Here is a 22,288-nt window from a genome sequence, read left to right as displayed (position 1 = left end):
AATACACAGTACGCTTCTGTGGCATTAGTGTATTGCAAAATTAAACGCCTTCAAAACCAGGAAAATAGTCACATTTGGAAAACACTGCACCAGAAATAATATTGATAGGAAGGTTTAATTACAGAGGCGGGCCAAAGAGAACATGATATTGAGCATCTAAAGGAAAACAATTCTTAAGATACCGCATTGCTTCCAAACTAGATACGAAATCAGAAACTGATACCAACATGGTAAAAATTGGGAGCATTGTTGATGCTTCCCTAGCTCACTAAGATTTAAATTAAAAAATGGATATTTTTGATTTAGTTCTGAATTGACAATTACTTTAACCTCAACACCAAAGAAGTTCACGAAACAGCACTACGTATTAGATGAGTTCAGGATCCACGGCAATCCATAGATAACTTCATTAATGATCTCTACAGATTAGTGGGAAGCTGTAAATACGGAGCTTTGAAATCAGAATCGATAAGAGATGGAATTGTTGTTGGGATTATTGAGTAGTCTTTGTCATATTTATTAGGCCAGAGAAAATCTTCCCTCAATAAAACCAGATAGCGCGTGAAGCTGAAGTCTAAGAATTAATCAGATAATGAAAATTCAAACACTGAAATTTTTAACATTTTTGTTTTTATTTTGGGAGTCAGTAGTGAATTCTGATTATTCTAGTTTTAATCATATCATGATTACAGAAAATGTTAAAAATTAATTTTAGAAATCATAAGCTCATAAGAAAAGAACTGTAGAAAGAGCTAGTTGGCATTTTCCATTTCCCATTTTGACCCTATTAAATACAACTAAAACATGACCATTTAGCAAAATATGACCAATAGTTTACAGTCAACAGGCTTTAAAATTCTAAAAAGCTCTTACAAGGAATAAATCGATTTGCAGAATTATACTAAGCAATTGTAATAAAAGGAGTTTTAAAATTTTCAGCTTCATATATATACAAACCTCTGTACATAATGATTACACTCCATTGACAAAGCAGTAATTGGTTTCAAAGACTATTACTTTACCCGTCTTATTTGAAAAGTAAGCAAAATTTTATATCTGAGAATGGAGTGCTGAGTAGCTACTTAAACTGAAACCAATAAAAGTAATACATGCATGTGCTTTTCTAGTCAGAGTCATTGGTCCGGATGTTGCAGTAGTAATGATGGTGAAACTGATCATGTTTTCAGTCATTACATTTATGAAAATAACAATTTTTGGAATCTACATACGCAAAGTTAAACATGGAAATAGTTGTAAATGGCTCCATGCTTCTCCAAAGGCAGCACTGTTGAAGTCTGTAATCAGTTAGAAATCACTGAACTGATCAGAACTTTATCTTTTACATAGTAATATTTCTGTTGAGCACCCCACATTCCCAAAACATAATGCCTTATTAATGCGCTGCAATTTAATTTCAACAGTGTACCTCTTTCATTCTAGAAAACTAACATTATATTTGTGCAATGTCATATTTTTCCATTGCAAAAAATTCTTAGCTTTTAAATTTCCTTAGATGTTTATGATATTCCAACTTCTAATATTTATGACCAATCATTTACCCCACACACTCTAAAATTTAAAAAGATAATTAAGTGCATTTTCCTTCCTGGCTTGGTGCTGTCAGCATACTCCAATGTAATAGGTTGCTCACTCTATTCAATGTTACTACTGCTGCTGGATCTCTAGAGATTTTAATAACTTGGCGCCAGTTTGAAATTAATGTTAGCAAAGATGAAATTCACACCATAGTGTCTTCAAAGTCAGTGATGGGTAACATCATTTTACCACTGACTGCAAAATCCAGCGCATTGAATTAGTTTCTAAACCAATATTTAAAGCTCAGCAGAATCTGTTGGTTAAAGTACATACTTTATGTCTCATTGTTATAATAGGAATCACTGCAATTGTTGATGGTGTAGATCTAAATGAGATGTATAATTTTGTTTCAGTCCCTCAGTTTGAAAGCCCAAAAAAATAAATTTGCAGACTGCATTTTTCGTCTTTTGAATTGGAATTGTGTAGCTAGAATTGGTAAATAATTCTGTGAAATAAATCACTGTCCAATCCCAGAATCTACAGAAGTTTGCTTCCGAGCAGCTTTTGGAGGAGGAGGAGGAGGTGGTGTCTTGCTTGGTAGAGGTGGTGGGAGCTGTTGGAAAGAAAATCATTTTAGTGAGCCGTTTCTCTTGCTTACAGAAACTCTAATATCAACCTTGGCTTCAATTGAATATAATCTTAAATAGATTTAATGCTGTCAAATTATGACAACAATACAACTATACAAGGATAAAGAACAGTGCTGATATTTGTGAATTATTCACTAAACTGTTAATCATGATCATCTTATATTATGCAGAAGATGATTTATCAGCAATTACGGTGAATGGATTTATGTAAATTATACTGCAACTTCAATTGTGCTGTTAGACATGGAATTCTGAGTTGCATTGGGAGTTCTGAAAATTGCATCTCATTTTTTTGTCTCACCATCGAAAAAACAATAAATGATGCAACGTTTCCGTATTGATATAGTAGATAGGAACTAAATTGATTGCAGGAAGTTAAGCCTTATCTAATTCAGTTTAAGTACCTTCTTGGTAATGTGATAAATCTTAACTACTCTCGTCAACACCTCAGGCTCTGAAGGTGCACTATTGAAAGCATGGATTCAGATATCTTCAGGTTTTAATATCTCCTTTTAAAATAAATCTAAAATTGTTTTACTTCTTCAAAATCATTTTTCTTTCAGCCATTTTTTCTCTCTCCCTGTCTTTTTTTCTCCCCTCAATTTCTTAATTTGGTACCTGATTGGGCATTTAATTTTCCAATACTCATTCATGCTCCTCTTTTTCTGTTTATTTCACAATATTATTTTATAACTTATATCAAGTTTTATTGGTTATTGCTACACTGATGCCGTCCCCATGCTGAGGCACTATCAACTAACACTTTAGCAACTTGCCTTGCAAAAGCATTTAAGAAATTAAACCTGCAATAACTCTGTTAACAAAATACCAATTAGATACCTTGCTACAGCAAATTGTATGTCAACACTTTTATCAAACTAAAATTTATTCAAATTAAATTGGACATTTTTGAAGTTTAATTGTGAAACTTTTAAAGCTGCTAAGATTGTCAGGTTCTAGTGGTTCAACATACAGTTAAATGAATATAAGTAGTTAACTAACCTTAGTACCAATTTATTAAACAAAGCAAACTGCAACTTCACAGAGTTTTGCTCTAATTGTCAAAGCAATCAAACGTACTTAAATAGGCACACTACAAGCATTAATTTCTCAGAATACAGGTAACGGTTTTAAAAATACTGCAATTATGAAAAGAAGGGAGGGAAATTTGGCTAATCGACTTTAGATAGATGATTACCCTTGATTGTACAGGTGTGATAGAAATGGCAGGATCTTGACTATCGGTCAGAGTCCCATAATCACTGGAGTTGCTTTTGAGAGGAAGAGGAGGTGGTAGTCCAGTCTGCTCAGGATTATCTGAGCCATTGAGATCTACATCTAGAAAAAAATGGATTGAAATTATATTTCAATTTTAATCAGATTTCATTTGGTATGCAAAATTTTCTCCTCTATACAAAGGAAATTGTAAAATGCAACTTCTTTGAATACATTCTGAGGAACACAAACTAAGTGAACAAAATAAAGAAAAAACAGGTATATGCATAATTTAAATGACAAACAATATTAAAGAATGTAATATATCTAGAACTAGATATAGTATCCTGTGAAACTGTTAAATATTATAAAAAAGTATTGATTATAAAGAATGGATATTTCTTACAATAAGCATATGTTCCACTGGTCAGTTAATGGGCAATGGTAAAGTAGAAGTTTTATTATAACTTGGCAAGTATTATGAAAATCTGGCAAATGGTTTCATTCTATCAAACAATGCTCCTAGTTACACTGAAAAAATTATTTTTATAGGTCAAGTTGTGCAATTATTTTGAATGTGAAAAATAATTAAATCTCTGGAATATTTGAGTGTTTTAATGTGATTTATTTTGCTTTATTCCTTTAACATTGAGTTCTGAGCGATGCAGAATTTTCTCCTGTTCATGACAGAGATTTTATCCTATGCAGCTGAAATTTCCCTCCTTTTAAATGTGAAGGCATAGATATTTCGATTCCATTTACATCACACACACACACACACACACACACACACACACACACACACACACACACACACACACACACACACACACACACACACACACACAGAGCTCAACTTATGCCTGAATGTGGAAAAGAAAGATGTCTCAGAGATGGTAGGAACTGCAGATGCTGGAGAATCTGAGATTACAAGGTGTAGAGCTGGATGAACATAGTAGGCAAGCAGCATCAGAGGAGCAGGAAAACTGACGTTTCAGGTCTAGACGCATCTTCAGAAATGGGAAAGGGGAAGGGGATTCTGAAATAAATAGGGAGAGAGGGGGAGGTGGATAGAGGATGGATAAAGGAGAAGATAGGTATAGAGGATATAGACAGGTCAAAGAAGCAGGGTTAGAGCCAGGGAAGGTGAGTGTAGGTAGGGAGTTAGGGCGGGGATAAGTGTCCAGGGAGGATGGACAGGTCAAGGGGGCGGGATGAGGCTAGTTGGAGGAAATGGGGACAGGGTTTGAAGTGGGAGGCAGGGATAGGTGGGAGAAAGGACAGGTTAGGGAGGTGGGGACAAGCTGGGCAGGCTTTGGGATGCGGTAGGGGGAGGGGAGATTTTGAAGCTTGTGAAGTCCACATTGATACCATTGGGCTGCAGAGTTCCGAAGCAAAATATGAAGGTGCTGTTCCTGCCACCTTTGGGTGGCATCATTATGGCAGTGCAGGAGGCCCAGGATGGACGTGTCGTCTAAGGAATGGGAGGGGGAGTTGAAATGGATCACGACTGAGAGGTGCAGTTGTTTAGTGCGAACTTAGCATAGCTGTTCCGTGAAGTGGTCCTCAAGCCGCCGCTTGGTTTTACCAATGTAACGGAGGCCACAACAAGAACAGTGGATACAGTATACCACCTCAGCAGATGTGCAGGTGAACATCTGCTTGACGTGGAAGGTCTTCTTGGGGCCTGGAACGGGGGTGAGGGAGGAGGTATGGGGCAGGTGTAGCACTTCCTGTGGTAGCAGGGAAAAGTGCCGGGTGTGGTGGGGTTGGAGGGGAGTGTGGAGCGGAAAAGGAAGTCATGGAGAGAGTGGTCCATCTGGAAAACAGATAAGGGTGGGGAGGGAAAAAATGCCTTTGGTGGTGGGGTCGGATTGCAGGTAGCAGAAGTGTTGGAGGATGATGCGTTGGATCCAGAGGTTAGTGGGGTGGTATGTGAGGATGAGGGGGATTCTGTTTTGGTTGCTATTGTGGGGACGGAGTATGAGGGATGAGTTGCAGGAAATGTGGGAGACACGGTCGAGGGAGTTCTTGACCGCTGAGGGGGGGCGGAAATTGAGGTCCTTGAAAAATGAGGACATCGGAGATGTTCGGGAATGGAATGCCTCATTGTTGGAGCAGATGTGGCAGAGGGGAAGGAATTGGGAACAGGGGATGGCATTTTTGCAGGAAGGTAGGTGGGAGGAGGTGTATTCTAGGTAGCTGTGGGAGTCGGTGGGCTTGAAATGGATATCGGTTTCTCGGTGGTTGCTGGAGATGGAAACAGAGAGGTCCAGGAAGGTGAGAGATGTGTTGGAGATTGTCCAGGTGAACTTAAGGTTGGGGTGGAAGGTGTTGGTGACGTGGATGAACTGTTCGAGCTCCTCGTGGGAGCACATGGCAGTGCTGATACAGTCATCGATGTAATGGATGAAGAGGTGGGGTTTAGGGCCAGCGTAACGACGGAAGAGGGATTGTTCCATGTAACCTACAAAGAGGCAGGCCTAGCTTGGGCCCATGCCGGTACCCATGGCCATCCCCTTTTTCTGTAGGAAGTGGGAGGAATTGAAAGAGAAGTTGTTTAGGGTGAGGACGAGTTCAGCTAAGCAGATGAGGGTGTCAGTGGAGGGGGACTGGTCGGGCCTGTGGGACAGGAAGAAGAGGAGGCCACCTGCATGGGGAATGCAGATATATAGGGATTGGACGTCCATGACAAAGATGAGGTGTTGGGGACCATGGAATCAGAGGTTTTGGAGCAGGTGGAGGGCATGGTTGGTTTCACGGACTTAGGTGGGTAGTTGCTGGACAAAGGGGGAGAAAATGGAGTTGAGATAAGTACAGATAACTGCTAATGTGGCACATTGTATTCGCTGCTCCAGATGTGGCCTCCTCTACATTGGGTAAACCGAGCAGAGGCTTTGGGATCGCTTTGCAGAACATCTACGCTCAGTTCGCAATAAATAACTGCACCTCCCAGTCGTGAAGTATTTCAACTCCCCCTCCCATTCCTTAGTCAACATGTCCATCCTGGGCCTCCTGCAGTGCCACAACGATGCCACCAAAAGGTGGCAGGAATAGCACCTCATATTCCGCTTGGGAACCCTGCAACCATTGTTATCAATGCAGATTTCACAAGCTTCGAAATCTCCCCTCCCACTAGCGCATCCCTAAATCTTCCCAGCTCGTCCCCACCTCCCTGACTTGTCCTTCCTCTCACCTGTCGCCTCCTCCCACCTCAAGCCCCACCTCTCTCTCTTACCTACTAGCTTCATCCCAACCCCTTGACCTGTCCATCCTCCCTGGACTGACCTATCCCCTTCTGTCTCTTCTCCACCTATCTTCTCCTTTATCCATCTTCCATCAGCTTCCCCCCCCCCCACCTATTTATTTCAGAATCCCCTTCCTGTCCCCCATTTCTGAAGGAAGGTCTCAGCCTGAACCAACAGCTTTCCTGATCCTCTGATGCTGCTTGGCCTGCTAAGTTCAAGGATGTTGTCTTTCCCATTTTTCCCACCATTTCCATTTTGCATGCATACAACAATGCCTTTTCATTTCCGTCTCTCATCCCTCTTTCACAAAATATATGACACATTATTTAATCCCAGGCTGTGTTATATATATATTTTTGGTGAGATACTGCGTGGCTTTTCTACTCAGTTAAAAAGATGGCCCTGTCTCCAAATAAAAATAACTACTAACAAGTCTTTTTGTCATTTATTAGAATTTTCAATACGTGTTTAATTCAACAAATGAAAAGAAAACATTTGAATTGAAACCTATTATCACTTGTTTTGATGATTTTCTATTAGGCTTGCAATGGCAAGGTCAGTCATGAAATAACTAAACAACCTAATTAAAGCTGCAACACTGGCTAGTAGTCATAACCTTACGTAATCTATTTTCAATCTCGAGCTTCAATATGCTATATTCTGTCCAGAGACTTTATACATCATGACCTGCATTTTGTGGTAGTGGTGAAGCAAGATTGCTTCATAGAAAGCCTCGTTGATAGAATTAATGAGCTTGGTGGTAAGGATGTGAACTCTTTTTATATGAAATTGATTGTAGTGTTTTCAATGGGGGATCCCAGAGTTGAGGTGCAGTAATGTAATCAAGCTTCTCAAGCACTCAGTTACAAAAAACATTACTCACTGACAACCAACTATGAAAAGTAAAGTATTAACAATCAAATCTTAATCATTTTACACAGCCAACATTACAGACATTCCAAATATTTTTCAGAGTCAGATCAATGGTCCAGCTGTAGGTATTACTCAGATTGCTGTCATAAACACAGTTACACTTCATTGAACAAACCTTAAACTTTTATTAAGTTTCTATCAGTAGCATAAGAATGGAAAAGGGAAAGTTCTTGTCAGATCAGCTTACCAGCCAATTCCATTGAAGGGGTCCACTATGCAATCAATGATCAAGTAATGCAAGATAGACCACATTTTCAGGGCTTTTATATTTTCAATCCTCTGAGTCTGACCAGATAGACTGTCATCAAAATTCTTGTTAAGTTCCAGTTTAATCCTGTTCATAAGTGATGTACTGAGCAATAAACCAAGCAAGATTCAATAAAACAACTTGTCCATTGCCAGCGAAATGTAGATGATAAAGTATTTGGCTTCCATCAATGTTCCAGGTATGGTATTTCAATTTCAAACAGTACTTTAATATAAAAAAGATTTTTACTTCTCCTTGATAACAAAGTGTGAAGCTGGATGAACACAACAGGCCAGGCAGCATTTTAGGGGCACAAAAGCTGACATTTCGGGCCTAGACACTTCATCAGAAAAGGGGGAGGGGGACAGGGTTCTGAAATAAATAGGGAGAGAGGGGAAGGCGGATAGAAGATGTATAGAGAAGATAGATGGAGAGGAAACGGACAAGTTAAAGAAGCAGGGATGGAGCCAGTAGAGTTGACTGTAGGTGGGGAGGTAAGGAGGGGATAGGTCAGTCCAGGGAGGATGGACAGTTCAAGGGGGTGGGATGAGGTTAGTAGGAAGGAAATGGAGGTGAGGTTGAGGTGGGGGGGTGGATGCGTGAGAGGAAGAACAGGTTAGGGAGGCAGGGATGAGTTGGGCTGGTTTTGGGCTGCAGGGTTCCCCAAGCGGAATATGAGTTGCTGTTCCTGCAACCTTCGGGTGGCATCATTGTGGCACTCCAGGAGGCCCAGGATGGACAAGTCGTCTAAGGAATGGGAGGGGGAGTTGAAACGGTTCGTGACTGGGAGGTGCAGTAGTTTATTGCGAACCGAGCGTAGTTGTTCTGCAAAGCGGTCCCCAAGCCTCTGCTTGGTTTCTCCAATGCAGAGGAGGCCACACCAGGTACAGTGGATGCAGTATACCACATTAGCAGATGTGTAGGTGAATATCTGCTTGATATGGAAAGTCTTCTTGGGGCCTGGGATGGGGTGAGGGAGGAGGGATGGGCGCAAGTGTAGCACTTCCTGCGGTTGCAGGGGAAAGTACCAGGTATGGTGGGGTTGGAGGGGAATGTGGAGTGGATAAGGGAGTCACGGAGAGTGGTCCCTCCGGAAAGCAGACAGGGGTGGGGAGAGAAAAATGTCTTTGGTGGTGGGGTCGGATTGCAGATGGCAGAACTGTTGGAGGATGATGTGTTGGACCCAGAGGTTGATGGGGTGGTATGTGAGGACGAGGGGGATTTTCTTTTTGCGGTTATTGTGGGATGCGGTGTGAGGGATGAGTTGCGGGAAATGCGGGAGACAGGGTCGAGAGCATTCTCGACCACTGTTGGTGGGGGGGGGTTGTGGTCCTTGAAGAACAAGGACATCTGAGATGTACAGGAGTGGAATGTCTCATTCTTGGAGCAGATGCGGTGGAGGCAAAGGAATTGGGAATAGGGGGTGGAATTTTTGCAGGAGGGTGGGTAGAAGGAAGTGTATTCTAGGTAGTTGTGGGAGTTGGTGGGCTTGAAATGTATATCGGTTTCGAGGTGGTTGCCTGAGATGGAGACAGAGGTGTCCAGGAAGGTGAGAGATGTGTTGGAGATGGTCCAGGTGAACTTGAGGTTGGGGTGGAAGGTGTTGGTGAAGTGGATGAACTGTTCGAGCTCCTCGTGGGAGCACGAGACAGTGCCGATACAGTCATCAATGTAACAGAGGAAGAGGTGGGTTTTGGGCCAGTGTAGGTGCTGAAGTGCTAGTTGGGCTAATTGCATATTCACCCAAGATAACAAAGTGATGCGCTGTACCCCGTTGTGGCCTCCTCGACATTGGGGAAGCCAAGTGGAGGCTTGGGGACTGCTTGGCAGAACACCTATGTTTCGTTTGCAATAAACAACTGCACCTCCCAGTCACAAACCATTTCAACTCCCCCTCCCATTCTTTCGATGACATGTCCATCCTGGGCCTCCTGCAGTGCCACAATGATGCCACCCAAAGGTTGCAGGAACAGCAACTCATATTCCGCTTGGGAACTGTGGGGCCCATTGGTATCCATGTGGACTTCACCAGTTTCAAAATCTCCCCTTCCCCCACCGCATCCCACAACCAGCCCAGCTCATCCCCACCTCCGTAACCTGTTCTTCCTCTCACCTATACCCTCCTCCCACCTCAAGCTGCACCTCCATTTCTTACCTACTAACCTCATCCCACCCCTTTGACCTGTCTGTCCACCCCGGACTGACCTGTGCCCTCCCTACCTCCCCATCTGCACTCACCCCTACTGGCTCCATCCCCGACCCTTTAACTTGTCTTTCTCCTCTCTATCTATCTTCTCCTCTATCCATCTTCGATCCGCCTCCTCCTCTCTCCCTATTTATTTCAGAACCCTCTCCCCCTCCCCCTTTTCTGATGAAAGGTCTAGGACTGAAATGTCAGCTTTTGTGCCCCTGAGATGCTGCTTGGCCTGCTGTGTTCATCCAGCTTCACACTTTGTTATCTTGGATTCTCCAGCAGCTGCAGTTCCCACTATCTCTTTTACTTCTCCTTTTGTTGTTTTCTCTTTTACCTTACTGACACACCTATTAGAATAAACAACTGTTTCCAACCTGATCAAATCTTCTCAGAAGATTTGCACTGGTATCTTACAATTTCCCTTTCAAACAATCATTTTAATAAAGTGTTTCAGCAATTTCTCTACAGCATAGACTTTTTTCCTGAAATAGGTTGCTTAAGGTGGGACAACGTATCCTAGCTGCATTTTTTTTAGCACTACATCTTTGCTCTCGTACTCTTTGTCCTGCTCCTATAAAACTGCTAATGTCAAACTTAAGTAAAAATAATGCTTTATCATCAACCTCACTACTTCAAAAGATATGTATCCGATCACAAGATAGTTATGGTTCATTTCACCCATCTGAAAAATTCCTGCATTGTTTCTGTGCCAATTGTTTTGAATGAACTCCAGAGATTTTGCCTTCACTGAAAGACTATAATATTGGTCAGAGTAAAGAAAAAGTTCCGTTATCAGTCCTAAATTTATGTTTTGGAAGTGGTTTGAACTTTGTGTTGGCTTCTCCTATTCTTGTAAAATTTAATAATATTTTCTAAAGTTTGCAAAATTTGACATAATGATTAGCCTGGTCTACCCATGGTGTATTTGCTCATTGGATACAGATTTTTTTTGGCAAGGCCAGCATTTATTGCCTATCCCTAATTAAGTTAGAAATCAATCCGTTCTGAAAAGGGTCAACGGACCCGAAACTTTAACTCTTTTTTCCTCACAGATGCTGCCAGATCTGCTGAGCTTTTCCAGCAACTTTGTTTTTATTTTGATTTACAGCATGTGCAGTTCTTTTGGTTTTTAAACGTCAATCATATTGCTGTATGGAATCAGATGTAGGCCATATCCGATAATGACAATAGTTTCCATCCCTCAGGGACATTAGTGAACTTGATGGGCTTTTCCCAAGAATCAATAATGGCTTTACAGTCATTATTAGACTCTTAATTCAAACTTCACCATCTGCCATTTGGGATGCCCAATATTTAGGTCTCTGGATTAACAGGTTAGTGATAATACCAATAGGCCAGCACCTCCCTACTTGAACAGCACTTGAATAAGCCCTTATAAGCATAGTATTCCAGATGCTGTCTACCCTGAGCACTACGCAGTTTATCTTCAAATAACTTGCATTCTGGTGTTTCAGCTTTGTAGTTCCATATCTTGTTTTATGCATCAGATGGACATGCTGGCCTAGAAATTTGATTGCACCTGAAAATGGATGAGCATTGCAGATTCTGGTTCATGTGAGGCATTGGAGACGCTGGTTCACATTGTAATTCTTCACTAAAAAAGATAGCAGAAATCTTGAATTTTTTGGAAGGCTGAAGATTTTAGAACAATTGACGCTTTCAAGTCTGATTGCTAGATTTTTATTAGGTAAAGGTACCAAGGAAGACAGAGGTAAAATGGTTACAAGATCACTGAAGGTGGTGGAACAGGTGACAAGAACAGTTAAGTTAATAAAGCAAACTGCGTTAAGAGCAGCATAGGGTACAAGAGCAAGGAAGTGATGTTGAAGCTGTACATGACAACTTGTTAGGCCTCGGCTGAAGTACTCTTTTCAGTTGTGGATAGTTATATTGTCCCCCATTCTAATGTAGTTTTTAACATGACTTCAGCAGATCTGAATGAACACTGACTTCTTGCATTAAGCAACACTGGCTTTGCAATTGATTCCTTGAACTTGCAATGGGATATAAGACAAAGCTAGGCTGTTGATACATCCAACATGATCTTTCAGCTTGTGAAGTGGTAAGTATTATCATAGGCAAAGTATAACAAGATACAAATCTTAATAGTTGTGGATTTTTATGGTTGAGAATGGTGTGCACTGTCTTTCTCTAGTCTCACTATTCCATGGATCACAACATAGTAGGCAACATGGTCAACTGAATGCTCTCTCTACCTTAAACATAAGATTTCCATTATAAACAAACTATGCAAAGCTGATTAATGCATAGAGTTTGTAATATAAAACTGTAAAGGCTTACTCCACTAAATAACCCCTAAAGTGCATACACAACACACACATCATGTGAAGGGAATAAAGAGAATTCTTTCTGTCTAGATTAAAAAAAACTTTTGTTCCATGTCTTAGTCCTTTAAGTCAAAAAGGATAGGATTTGAGGTGTTCAAATGCACTAAGATGTATGTAACGGAGATGGTCTCTGGGGATCTTGGCAGATGCAGTTCCATAAATAACTGAAAAACTCTGTCAGAGGCTTCTATGCGAGAGAAGCTGGACCACAACAAGGTTTCTTTACCAGAAATAGGAGACTTGAGCTGTCAAGTTTCTTTCCTTTCACAGGCTTCTCCACAACCACTCCAACTGATATCCAAAGAAGAAACTGGTACCTGACATAAACTAAGGCCAGGAGACTCCAGTAAAAAAGCAGTTATCATAAGGCAAGTGACAACCAAGCGATGCCTTCTTAAAGAAGTAGTTCCAATGTCCTTTCATTGGCCTCATTAAAACAAAAATGCTTCCATCTTAAGTCCAAAAAATGATGAAACATGAAGTCTTCAAAAACAGGTCTGGATGTGCTGGCAATGAACGCTAGTTCCCAATTATGGAATCACTAAGATTGTTGTTGCAACAAGAAGCAATGAAAACAGGTGGGATGAGGGTATGTCATTCATAATACTTTAGTTTTAGAACAGACAGCGCTTTCAGTAAACAGCGTAGTTTGGGTTTACAAAAGGTAAATTGCTGAACGTAATTCAAAAAACTTTCTTCCAAGAAAACATTCGCTGAACAGGATGCTGTTTGCTATTCAGTTTCTCTTAAGGATCTGTGCTAATAAATAATTAGCTCTAACAAAAATAAATAAATGCTGTCAATGTAATTCCTTTTCAGAAATATCATAATACTTACTCAGGCCAGGTTGTAAGGAGAAGGATAACTTGGGTTTGGGAGTTACTGGCGATGATATTGGTGGTGCAGTCAACCGTTTATCAGCTGACATATTAAGCACCTGGCTCTTTGGTCTTTGTGGTCGTAATGGACTGATCTGAAAACAAGAGAAAAGTTGCATTATGCAAAGAATCATAGTTTGAACATAATCAATTTGTCTTACAATACAAGAATGGCCTGTCACACAACAGGTTAATTACTAGAATATATAAGTGTTTGCTACTTTTATTCAATACATTTGTTATGCACTGGTAACTTGATAATCTGACACTAATGCCACAGCTATAAAGATGTAGGGCTTTTAGTTCTGTGAGTGAATGCACTATACCAGTGGGCCAGAAGTCCAAAGTTTGATGTTAGTTTGTATTAAGAAATCAGTAAAGGTGGCAGTAGCAATGTTTCAAGTGATCATAACGTGATGTGTCTGGATTTTAATCTGGTATCATTTTGATTATCATGTAATTAATTAACACACGTGGACTTATACACTTGATAAATAGTATATTTGAGGATTGGTAGCTCCTCTAGAACTATAGCCAATTTAAGAATTAATTTTCAGGAAAGGAGAATAAAAAGTTGGAAGGCAAATCTTAAATCTCCATTTTATGTTAACTCATTTGTTGCAGCAGTAGGAATAACCAGAAATATTATATATTGTTTTGGATCACAGTTGAGTTGGCTCTTTATTATGTTATTGCATCAGGATTTTATTCTATACACATCTAGCTTCATGATATCTATTACACTAAAATAATAAATTTCTAAGTAAAATTGCTAAAAGTAGCAATAGCGTAATTGCAAAGCTTCTTTTTAAAAACAGAGACATCACAAACTACCAAAACACAATGGCTAAATATGACTTCTGATTAATAGACAGGATGCTACTTTGGCTTCCTTTTTTTAAGTGAGAAGCTATAATTTTCAGTGTGGGTAAACCTGTTAATGCATGTTATTTTACAAAGTTATTTTTTGTAAAATGGTTTCATGAACTTAGTCACCTAGCAGGAATATTTTCATTCTAGGTACTTGTGTGTCCTCTTTAAGTGCCTCTGGTGTACTTGGAAAACAAATTTTGTTTTGAAATTTGAAGGTAAATTCATTACCCCTTTTAAAAACCTGAAATGACATTATACGTATTCATAAAACAATCCTTACAATGTGAGAAGGTTTAAAATATGGATAATCATCAATAGCAATTTATGTTACATTTCTAATGTCAACAGTACAATTTCTTAATGTTACATTACCTCTTACAGGGTTAGAAAACGCAATGCTAAATGTTTCTAGCATTCATTAAAATGGCTCCTCTTAATTATTTCATGATTCTCAGAACTTGCATTTTAAGTAGTCAGGAGAAACACTGAATATTTAAATGGCAGTTATTTTATCCAGAAGTCGGCAGAAGCTCCTAGCTCATAAATTATCTTGCAATTACTGTTTCAGAGATAATCACTGCCTCTGTAGATTGGCCGGAAATATTAGCCCAGCTGATGTAATTTTAAAGATCTAAACATCTTCCTCCATAATCAGCTTCACGTTCTGTGATTTTGTTTTGAACCTGCTACACTTATTAATGCTGTTTCAACTGTTTCTCAATTGTGAATGCATTTTCCATGAACTTAGTCACCTAGCAGGGATATTTTCATCCTAGGGACTTGCATGCCCTCTAAGTGCCACTGATGCACTTGGAAAACAAACTTTGTTTTGAGATAACACAGTGTGGAGCTGGAGGAACACAGATGGCCAGGCAGCATCAGAGGAGCAGGAAAGCTGACGTTTTGGGTACCGATCCGAAACGTCAGCTTTCCTGCTCCTCTGATGCTGCCTGGCCAGTGTGTTCCTCCAGCTCCACACTGTGTTATCTCAGACTCCAGCATCTGCTGTTCTTACTCTCTCTAAAATTTTGTTTTGAAATTTGAATGAGAATCCATTATCCCTTTTAGAAAATCTGGTCATGACATTATATTTATTTTAAAAATCCTTATAATATGATGTAACGTGAAGGTTTAAAATATGGAGAATCCTTAATAGCAATTTGCATTACATTTTCAATGTCAACTGTGCAATTTCTTACTGTTACATTATCTCTTACAGACATAGAAAATTCAATGCTAAACGATTCTAGCATTCATTAAGATAGTTCCTCTTATTTACTTCATGGTTCTCAGAACCTGTCAGGAGAAACACTGAATTTTACATGGCAGTTACTTTTTCTACAAGTCGACAGAGGCTCCTAGTTCATAAATTATCTTGCAATTACCGTTTCAGAGAGAATCACTGCCTCTGTAGACTGGCCAGAAATATCAGTAGTTTTAAATTCTTTGTCAAACATTTCCTGATGTTTGCTATTCCTTTTTTCCTTTCTTCGTTCCCTCTTGTCTTTGTCTGTTTCATCTTTGTCCAACTTATCCTGAGATCTTGAATGCATTTTCTTTGGAAGAAGTGGCTCAAGAATAAATCTAAAATAAACAATATTGAATAATGAAAAGAAATGGATTTTCTCTTATAAATAATTAAAATCTGAGGTTACAATTTAAAACCTGCTACTCTTAATGAAATTTAAAAAAACAAGATCTTGAAAAATATTTTTCATACAGAAGATTACTGATGGGCATTTCATAAAATTACAATCCAAAGAATGTTTATCAATTTTTATATTTTAAGTTTAAATTTTAAACAATTCTTTATTTTGGTGACAATGCAAAATTCCCCAGAGGTAAGTACTCATACCCTGGGTTTTCTATTCTGTATTATTTTAATATTGACATTACTATTAGTGATAACGTATTTGCTCCTGAACAAGATTTTGAAGGTGGTTTTGGAATTTTCAGTTATGCTGTGTTGTGAAATATGATTAGATATAGTTTGAAGCATTAAGATGATCTAAATTGCAAACAGGAAATAAATTCTGCTGAAATCTGAAATGATTTTATATACTATTAATGGCTTTCATTCACAAAAAGTAATATTCAGTCATACTCATTTGCTGTCTTACTCTGTACGTGGATTTATTTCTATAATAAAGTTAATGATTAAGCCTTAGCTGTATACTTTCTAACATTTTAAAAACCGAACATGTCTTTATTTTAAACAAGAAGAAGCCAATATGTCAGCTTCTGTGCTCCTAAGATGCTGCTTGACCTGCTGTGTGCATCCAGCTCCACACTTTGTTATCTCGGATTCTCCAACATCTGCAGTTCCAATTATCTTTGACACAATTTTAAACCCATTTCTATCCTGGCTTGCAATTAGAAATCATTACATAACCAGTAGCTGGCAAATACACAAATGAGTTCCAGCATATTGAACCATGAGGAAGTATTAGGAAATCATATACTCAAGGTTTTTGAGAAGATTTCTACCCTTGAGTTGTTGATACAGTTGTTGACTTGCTTGCTGAGCTGGAAAGTTTGTTTGCAGACATTTCGTCTCCACACTAAGTAACGTCATTGTGCCTCCGGTGAAGCGTCTGTATTCTGTCTTGCTTGCTATCTGTGTCTTGATTTGCTGGGGTGGGTGACAACACTTCCAGATTTGTTTCTTAGTGGATGGTATATGGGGTGAAGTTCTACATACTTATTAAGACAGTTCTGGTTTGTGTCAGGCCTCCAGGAATTCTCATGCATGTCTTTGTTTGGATTGTCCTAGGATGGCAATGTTGTCCCAGTCAACTGGTGTCCCTTTTTGTCCATGGGTATTGAAATGAGTGATAGTTGGTCATGTCTCTTGGAAGCTAGCTGCTGTTTGTGAACTGCCAAAAACATTACATAAGGCAAACCAGAAGGAAACTCACCATCAGAATTCACAATCATCAACTAGCTACCAAGAGACATGGACAACTCTCACTTATTTCAATACCATGGACAAAGAGGGACACCAGTTCGACTAAGCCAACATAGCCATCCTAGGACAAGCTGACCAAAGACATGCATGAGAATTCCTGGAGGCCTGGTACTTAAACCAGAACTCCATTGACAAATATGTAGAGCTTCACCCCATATACCAACCACTAAGAATCAAATCTGGAAGTGATGCCACTCACCCCAGAAAACCACAACACATAAATAAATAGCAAGCGAGACAGAACACTGACACTTCACTGGTGGCACACTGATGATGCCACCTTATATGGTGACAAAACGTCTGCAAACAAACTGATCAGCTTGGCCAGCAAGTCAACAACCAAAACCACGTATATTTTTAGCTTGTCTTTCAGCAAACATTTGATAGATTAGAATTCATTTCTGAAAGATTGCAGTATTGACTGGTCCCTGTTGTTACTATTCAGGCTTATTTGCAGTCATCATCACCAATTCAGTCTGTAAAAAGTGATGAAAATAATGTATTTAATATATTATCCTACCCTGTTGATTCAAAGGAACTTTTACCCAATCTATCCTTCAATGGCCCGACGTGCCTTTTGAACTTCTTGTAACTATCATAGTTGTATCATTTCTCTGGATTCATCTTAACTGCATGCGATTTATCACTATATTTTTCGACATTACTAATATTTTCTCTTCTATCCTTAGATCCCAGAATAAATTCCAATCTATCTCAAATTTAATATTAAATATTTGTTTGATTTTCTGTTTTTTGAACTTCCTTCTTAAACTTCGGTTGTATAGATTTTGTCTTCCTGCTTTATAAAATACGCTTTCTTTCTTCATGATTCATCCTGTACAATGGCCTAAAACACATTTCATTTTTCTTGTGCTGTATTTCATTTTATGAATTATTATTCTTTTAGATTCTTCTCAAGGACCCAAACTCTGCTTTTCCAAAGTCTAGTGCAGCTATAATTTTTAATTATTTTCACAGCAGTATGATCTTAACTAGACCCAATATTCTGTCCCAGCATTCTTCACTATCTCCAACTGATTAAACAGCTTTGATAAATAACCACCAAACACATCATAGGTCGGTATTTAATGGAAGCAATAAAGGAGTCTGTCAGCTTGAAAGATGGCAGAGCCTGGCATTTCCCTCTTTCAGTTGGTCTGCCAAATTAAATGCCACTAGGGACTGGAAGACCCACTTGCTGATATCTACAAACCAGAGGTCAGCTTCTCCAGTGAAAGGCAATGCCTTGGGAAGGTGGTAGTTGCTGCCAGTTTGACACCTGCCCAAAGCCTGGAATCATCACCGGAATTCAGGTCATAGGTGGAAGATAGAATTCAAAGGGGATGGATGCCAGGGCAGCTAAGTTGACTGCTCTTGGCCTGCAGCTCTTCCTGATCAAGCTCAGAGTGTCTTTGAATGACAGACTACCTCCATTCCTGATAGGAGGAGCTAAGAAACAAATCTAGATGGGCATGCCTGCTGTGGTTCTGGCATGGCAAATCCCCCGCACATTTCTGGACTCACCCTAGTGGTGGTGAGGTAAGGTCTTTCAGTGAGCATTGATGGTGAACTGGTGACATAGGTGGTGATTTAGTATTCCAGAGCACAGGCTAATGCTCTGAGGACATGGATTTAAATCCTATTCACATTCAATTGATAAAATTAGAAAATATGCATTGTTATAGATGCCCATCTACTATATGAATGATCTTTAGGGAAGGAAATTTGCCACCTTACCAGCCACATAAAAAAATTGCCCAAGCACAGTCTGTCCACAAAACACAGGAAAATTCAACATGGCTGAATTTTGCTCCATCAGTTTACTTTCAAATATCAGCAAAGTGATGGGAGGTGTCATCAATAGTGCTAACAGCAGCACTTAACAACTACTTACTCAATATTTCCTTTCTGCAAGGTCCATTAAGTTTCTGACCTCATTACTGCTTTGGTCTAAACATGGATAAATGAGTTGAAGTTGAGGGAAAATTAAGGTGCAGGGCATTAATTTCCACCCATGGTAACTGCTCTAGTACCCTCTCTGATATGTCAGCCTTGTAAATTGCTTGCTCTATGACACATTTGTATTGATTGTCATCAAAAGTCCATTCCATCTCCAGAATGTTTAAACTGCCTTGTGACGCACAACATTTTCTCCACCTCTGCTTACCTGTCTAAGAAATTCCCTAAATGTTACAACTAGTAATCTGCTGCCCTGATCTATCTGTATTCCATCTTATTCTTCCTGGTCCTGCAACAACCCATTTGATAGGAGATATATTATTCATCAATATTATTCTCTTTGTAGATTTATCTTTGGGATATTTTATCCTTCCATAGCTTTAGACCTTGATTTACTCTAGAGTGCCAATATTAGTATTTTTGCTAACTGCATGTATTTCAAACTCCTACGTTCTTTGTATTTGGACTGGAACCCATTCTTCAATATTTGCCCCTCTAACATGATGACTGCTACTGATGTCAGCAATTTATCTTTTTGGTCTGGGTTTAAAACTTTTAGCATTGCCGTATCTGATTGGTTTAAACCCTGTCTGTACCGCACTACTTATCCTCTTGTTTCTGATTTGGGACGTCTGCACTTCACAAAAATTTGTAGATTTATACAACTCTTTTAAAATTGTATGTCACAAACTTGGTTGAGTATTTTGAAGAAGTAACTAAGAATATTGATGAGGCCAGAGGGGTAGACATTTTTTCCTTAAACTTCAGCGAAGACTTTGACAAGGTTCTGCATGGTAGACTAATTAGTAATGTTAGGTCATATGGAATTCAGAGTAAGCTTGCCAATTGGATACAAAATTGGCTTAATGGCAGGAGACAGAGTGTGTTGGTGAAGGGTTGTTTTTGGACTGGTAACCTGTGATTAGTGGTGTTCCACAGGGATTGGTGCTAGGTCCACTTTTGTTTGTGGATGACACCAAGATTGGTGGTAGAGTGGATAATGAAGAAGGTTATCTAAGATTACAAAGTATCTTGAATAGTTGAGTCAACGGGCTGAAGAGTGGCAAACAGAGTTTAATTTGGATAAATGCAAGATATTGTATTTTGATAAAACAAACAAAGGCAACAGTTATACAATTAAGGTAGTGCCTAAGGTGATGTTGCAGAACAAAGAGACCAAAGGGTTCAAATGCATAAATTCCTACAGGTTTACATGACATGTAGATAGGGTGGTTAAGAAGGCATTTAGCATGCTTGCTTTCATTGCTCAGACCTTTGAGTGTAGTAGCTAGGAAATTATGCCGAATTTGAGCAGGACGTTGGTGAAGCCTCTTCTGGAGTACTGTGTCCAGTTCTGGTCTTCCTGTTATAGGAATGGTACTCTTACACTGGAGAGGGCTCAGAAGGGATTTATCAGGATGTTGCTGGGAATGGAGGGTTTGAATTATAAGGAGAGGCTGGATAGGCTGGGACCTTTTCCACTGGAGCATTGGAGGTTGACAGGTGACTTTACAGAGGATCACAAAATAACAAGGGGGATATGTAAGATGAATAGTACACATCTTTTTTCCTCAGCTGGGGTATTTCAAGACGAGGGGTAATATTTTTTAGCGGAGAGGAAAAATATTTTTAAAAAATGAGTGGCAATCTTTTTACACAGAATGTGGTTCACGTGTGGAATCAACTTCCAGAGGAAGTGGTGGATGCAGTTACAACATTTAGAAGACATTTAGATAAGTACATGAATAAGAAATGTTTGGATGGATATGAGCCAAGTGTGGGCAGTTAGGACTAGTTTAGTTTGAAATTATGGTCAGTATGGACTGATTACTGTGAAGAGTCTGTTTCTATGCTGTATGATTCTATGATTGTATGACTCTATACCGATCAGGAGAATGAAGCCAGAAAATCATTTTGCCTAGTGCCTGCACCTTTTATGGTACTTCAACATGTATGGCAGCCAGGCTCTTGCTTGTGACAAGTTGTATCCCAACATTAAGATTTCAGTAGGGCAGAGAGGGAATTGTAACCCTTATCTCCCAAAACTATGACAATGGGGCTTCCAAATATGGTTATTCCTTAAAGAAGTTAGTGAGAAGCTCACCAGGGTGTTTGTTTCCAGACAGATCTTAGGACGTGAAGCAAGCCCCAAGTAAATGTCAAAGTGAGCTGAAAGACTAAATAAAGACATTTTCTGTTTCTCACAAATCAGACTTTATGCCAAATAGCTACATTTCCATCATTACTTTCAGGCATAAGGTCTTGCTTTGGAAGTACTCACAGTCTCACAAATGCACACAAACATCAGTTTATTCAGTAACAGTTATTGTCCTCGTACGTGTCAACATTTCTCAGAAAGTGAATCATATTTACTCTAAAACATACCCATCAGAACCAGGCCTAGATGGGGTACTGTCAGATGACATGGAGGACACTGATGCAACTGATAAAGGTCTTGGAGTTGATGGCATTGTGAAGGATCGTACCATTGAACGAGGCCTGCTTCCTCTGCGCTCATCTGGATTTATAGGCTAGAAGTAAAATGTTCATAATGTAAAAATGCATTTAACATCTAAACATATTTTGTTATCAAGATTAACTACATTTCAAGGTCTTCTCAACCGCTTTGAATGTGAACACAAGTCAGAAACATATGACAACACTTAGAATTCATCTGCCTCGTTTATCCAACAAGAGTGCATAAGAAATAAAAATTGGTGCAATTTGAAATTCTGTCCCTTTATCAGCCTGAATGCTGGTATGCATCGTATTGTGAAGAAAGAAATGCACACCTTGAAATGGTAGCTCCTGAATATCTTGCTGGGTTTGAAAATGTGCTTAGACGTGCACAGTTTTTGCAGTTGAGTTAAGAGCCAAGTAGTTTTGTTAAAACTCCAGAGCAGATGGCATCACTTAGTAGGTAGACTGCATGTCAAGACAACAATGACAATGCACTTACATATTTAATACTGAGCTGTAATATCATGCCATCTGAAAGAAGCTACTGACATTTGCTATCCTACTAGTTGAAAGTATAATTCTCTGTGTGTGCATCTGTTATCTGTCTACATGTTAAATTCTCCCTTAAGATGTGTGTCACTGTCAAGGTGAACATTTACTGTTATTCTCCTTCAATAAGGCACTAGTTAATGATTTTTGAAGTGTGGCAGCTCAGGGTACTATTAAGAAGATATTTCAAGGATTTGATCCAGCAACAG

At 39.4% G+C, this 22,288-nt stretch overlaps 1 protein-coding gene across 2 annotated transcripts in view; it reads right to left on the bottom strand.

Moving 5' to 3' along the window:
- Positions 1–643: 643 nt before the first annotated feature.
- dock1 (dedicator of cytokinesis 1) overlaps positions 644–22,288 on the bottom strand; it is a 562,483-nt gene continuing 540,838 nt past the window's right edge. For both annotated transcript variants that reach the window (XM_048551079.2, XM_048551080.2), the window contains exons 48-52: positions 21,456–21,601; positions 15,529–15,727; positions 13,230–13,365; positions 3,385–3,524; positions 644–2,149 (exon numbers count right to left, since the gene is read on the bottom strand). In XM_048551079.2, the coding sequence (XP_048407036.1) occupies positions 2,054–2,149; positions 3,385–3,524; positions 13,230–13,365; positions 15,529–15,727; positions 21,456–21,601 (717 nt within the window). In that variant the 3' untranslated portion in view covers positions 644–2,053. The remainder of the gene's footprint in view (positions 2,150–3,384; positions 3,525–13,229; positions 13,366–15,528; positions 15,728–21,455; positions 21,602–22,288) is intronic.

Source organism: Stegostoma tigrinum, chromosome 20, assembly GCF_030684315.1.
Source record: "Stegostoma tigrinum isolate sSteTig4 chromosome 20, sSteTig4.hap1, whole genome shotgun sequence".
Taxonomy (NCBI): Eukaryota; Metazoa; Chordata; class Chondrichthyes; order Orectolobiformes; family Stegostomatidae; genus Stegostoma; species Stegostoma tigrinum.
The sequence above is the reverse complement of the archived record's forward strand: the minus strand, read 5'-3'. Positions and strand labels throughout refer to the sequence as shown.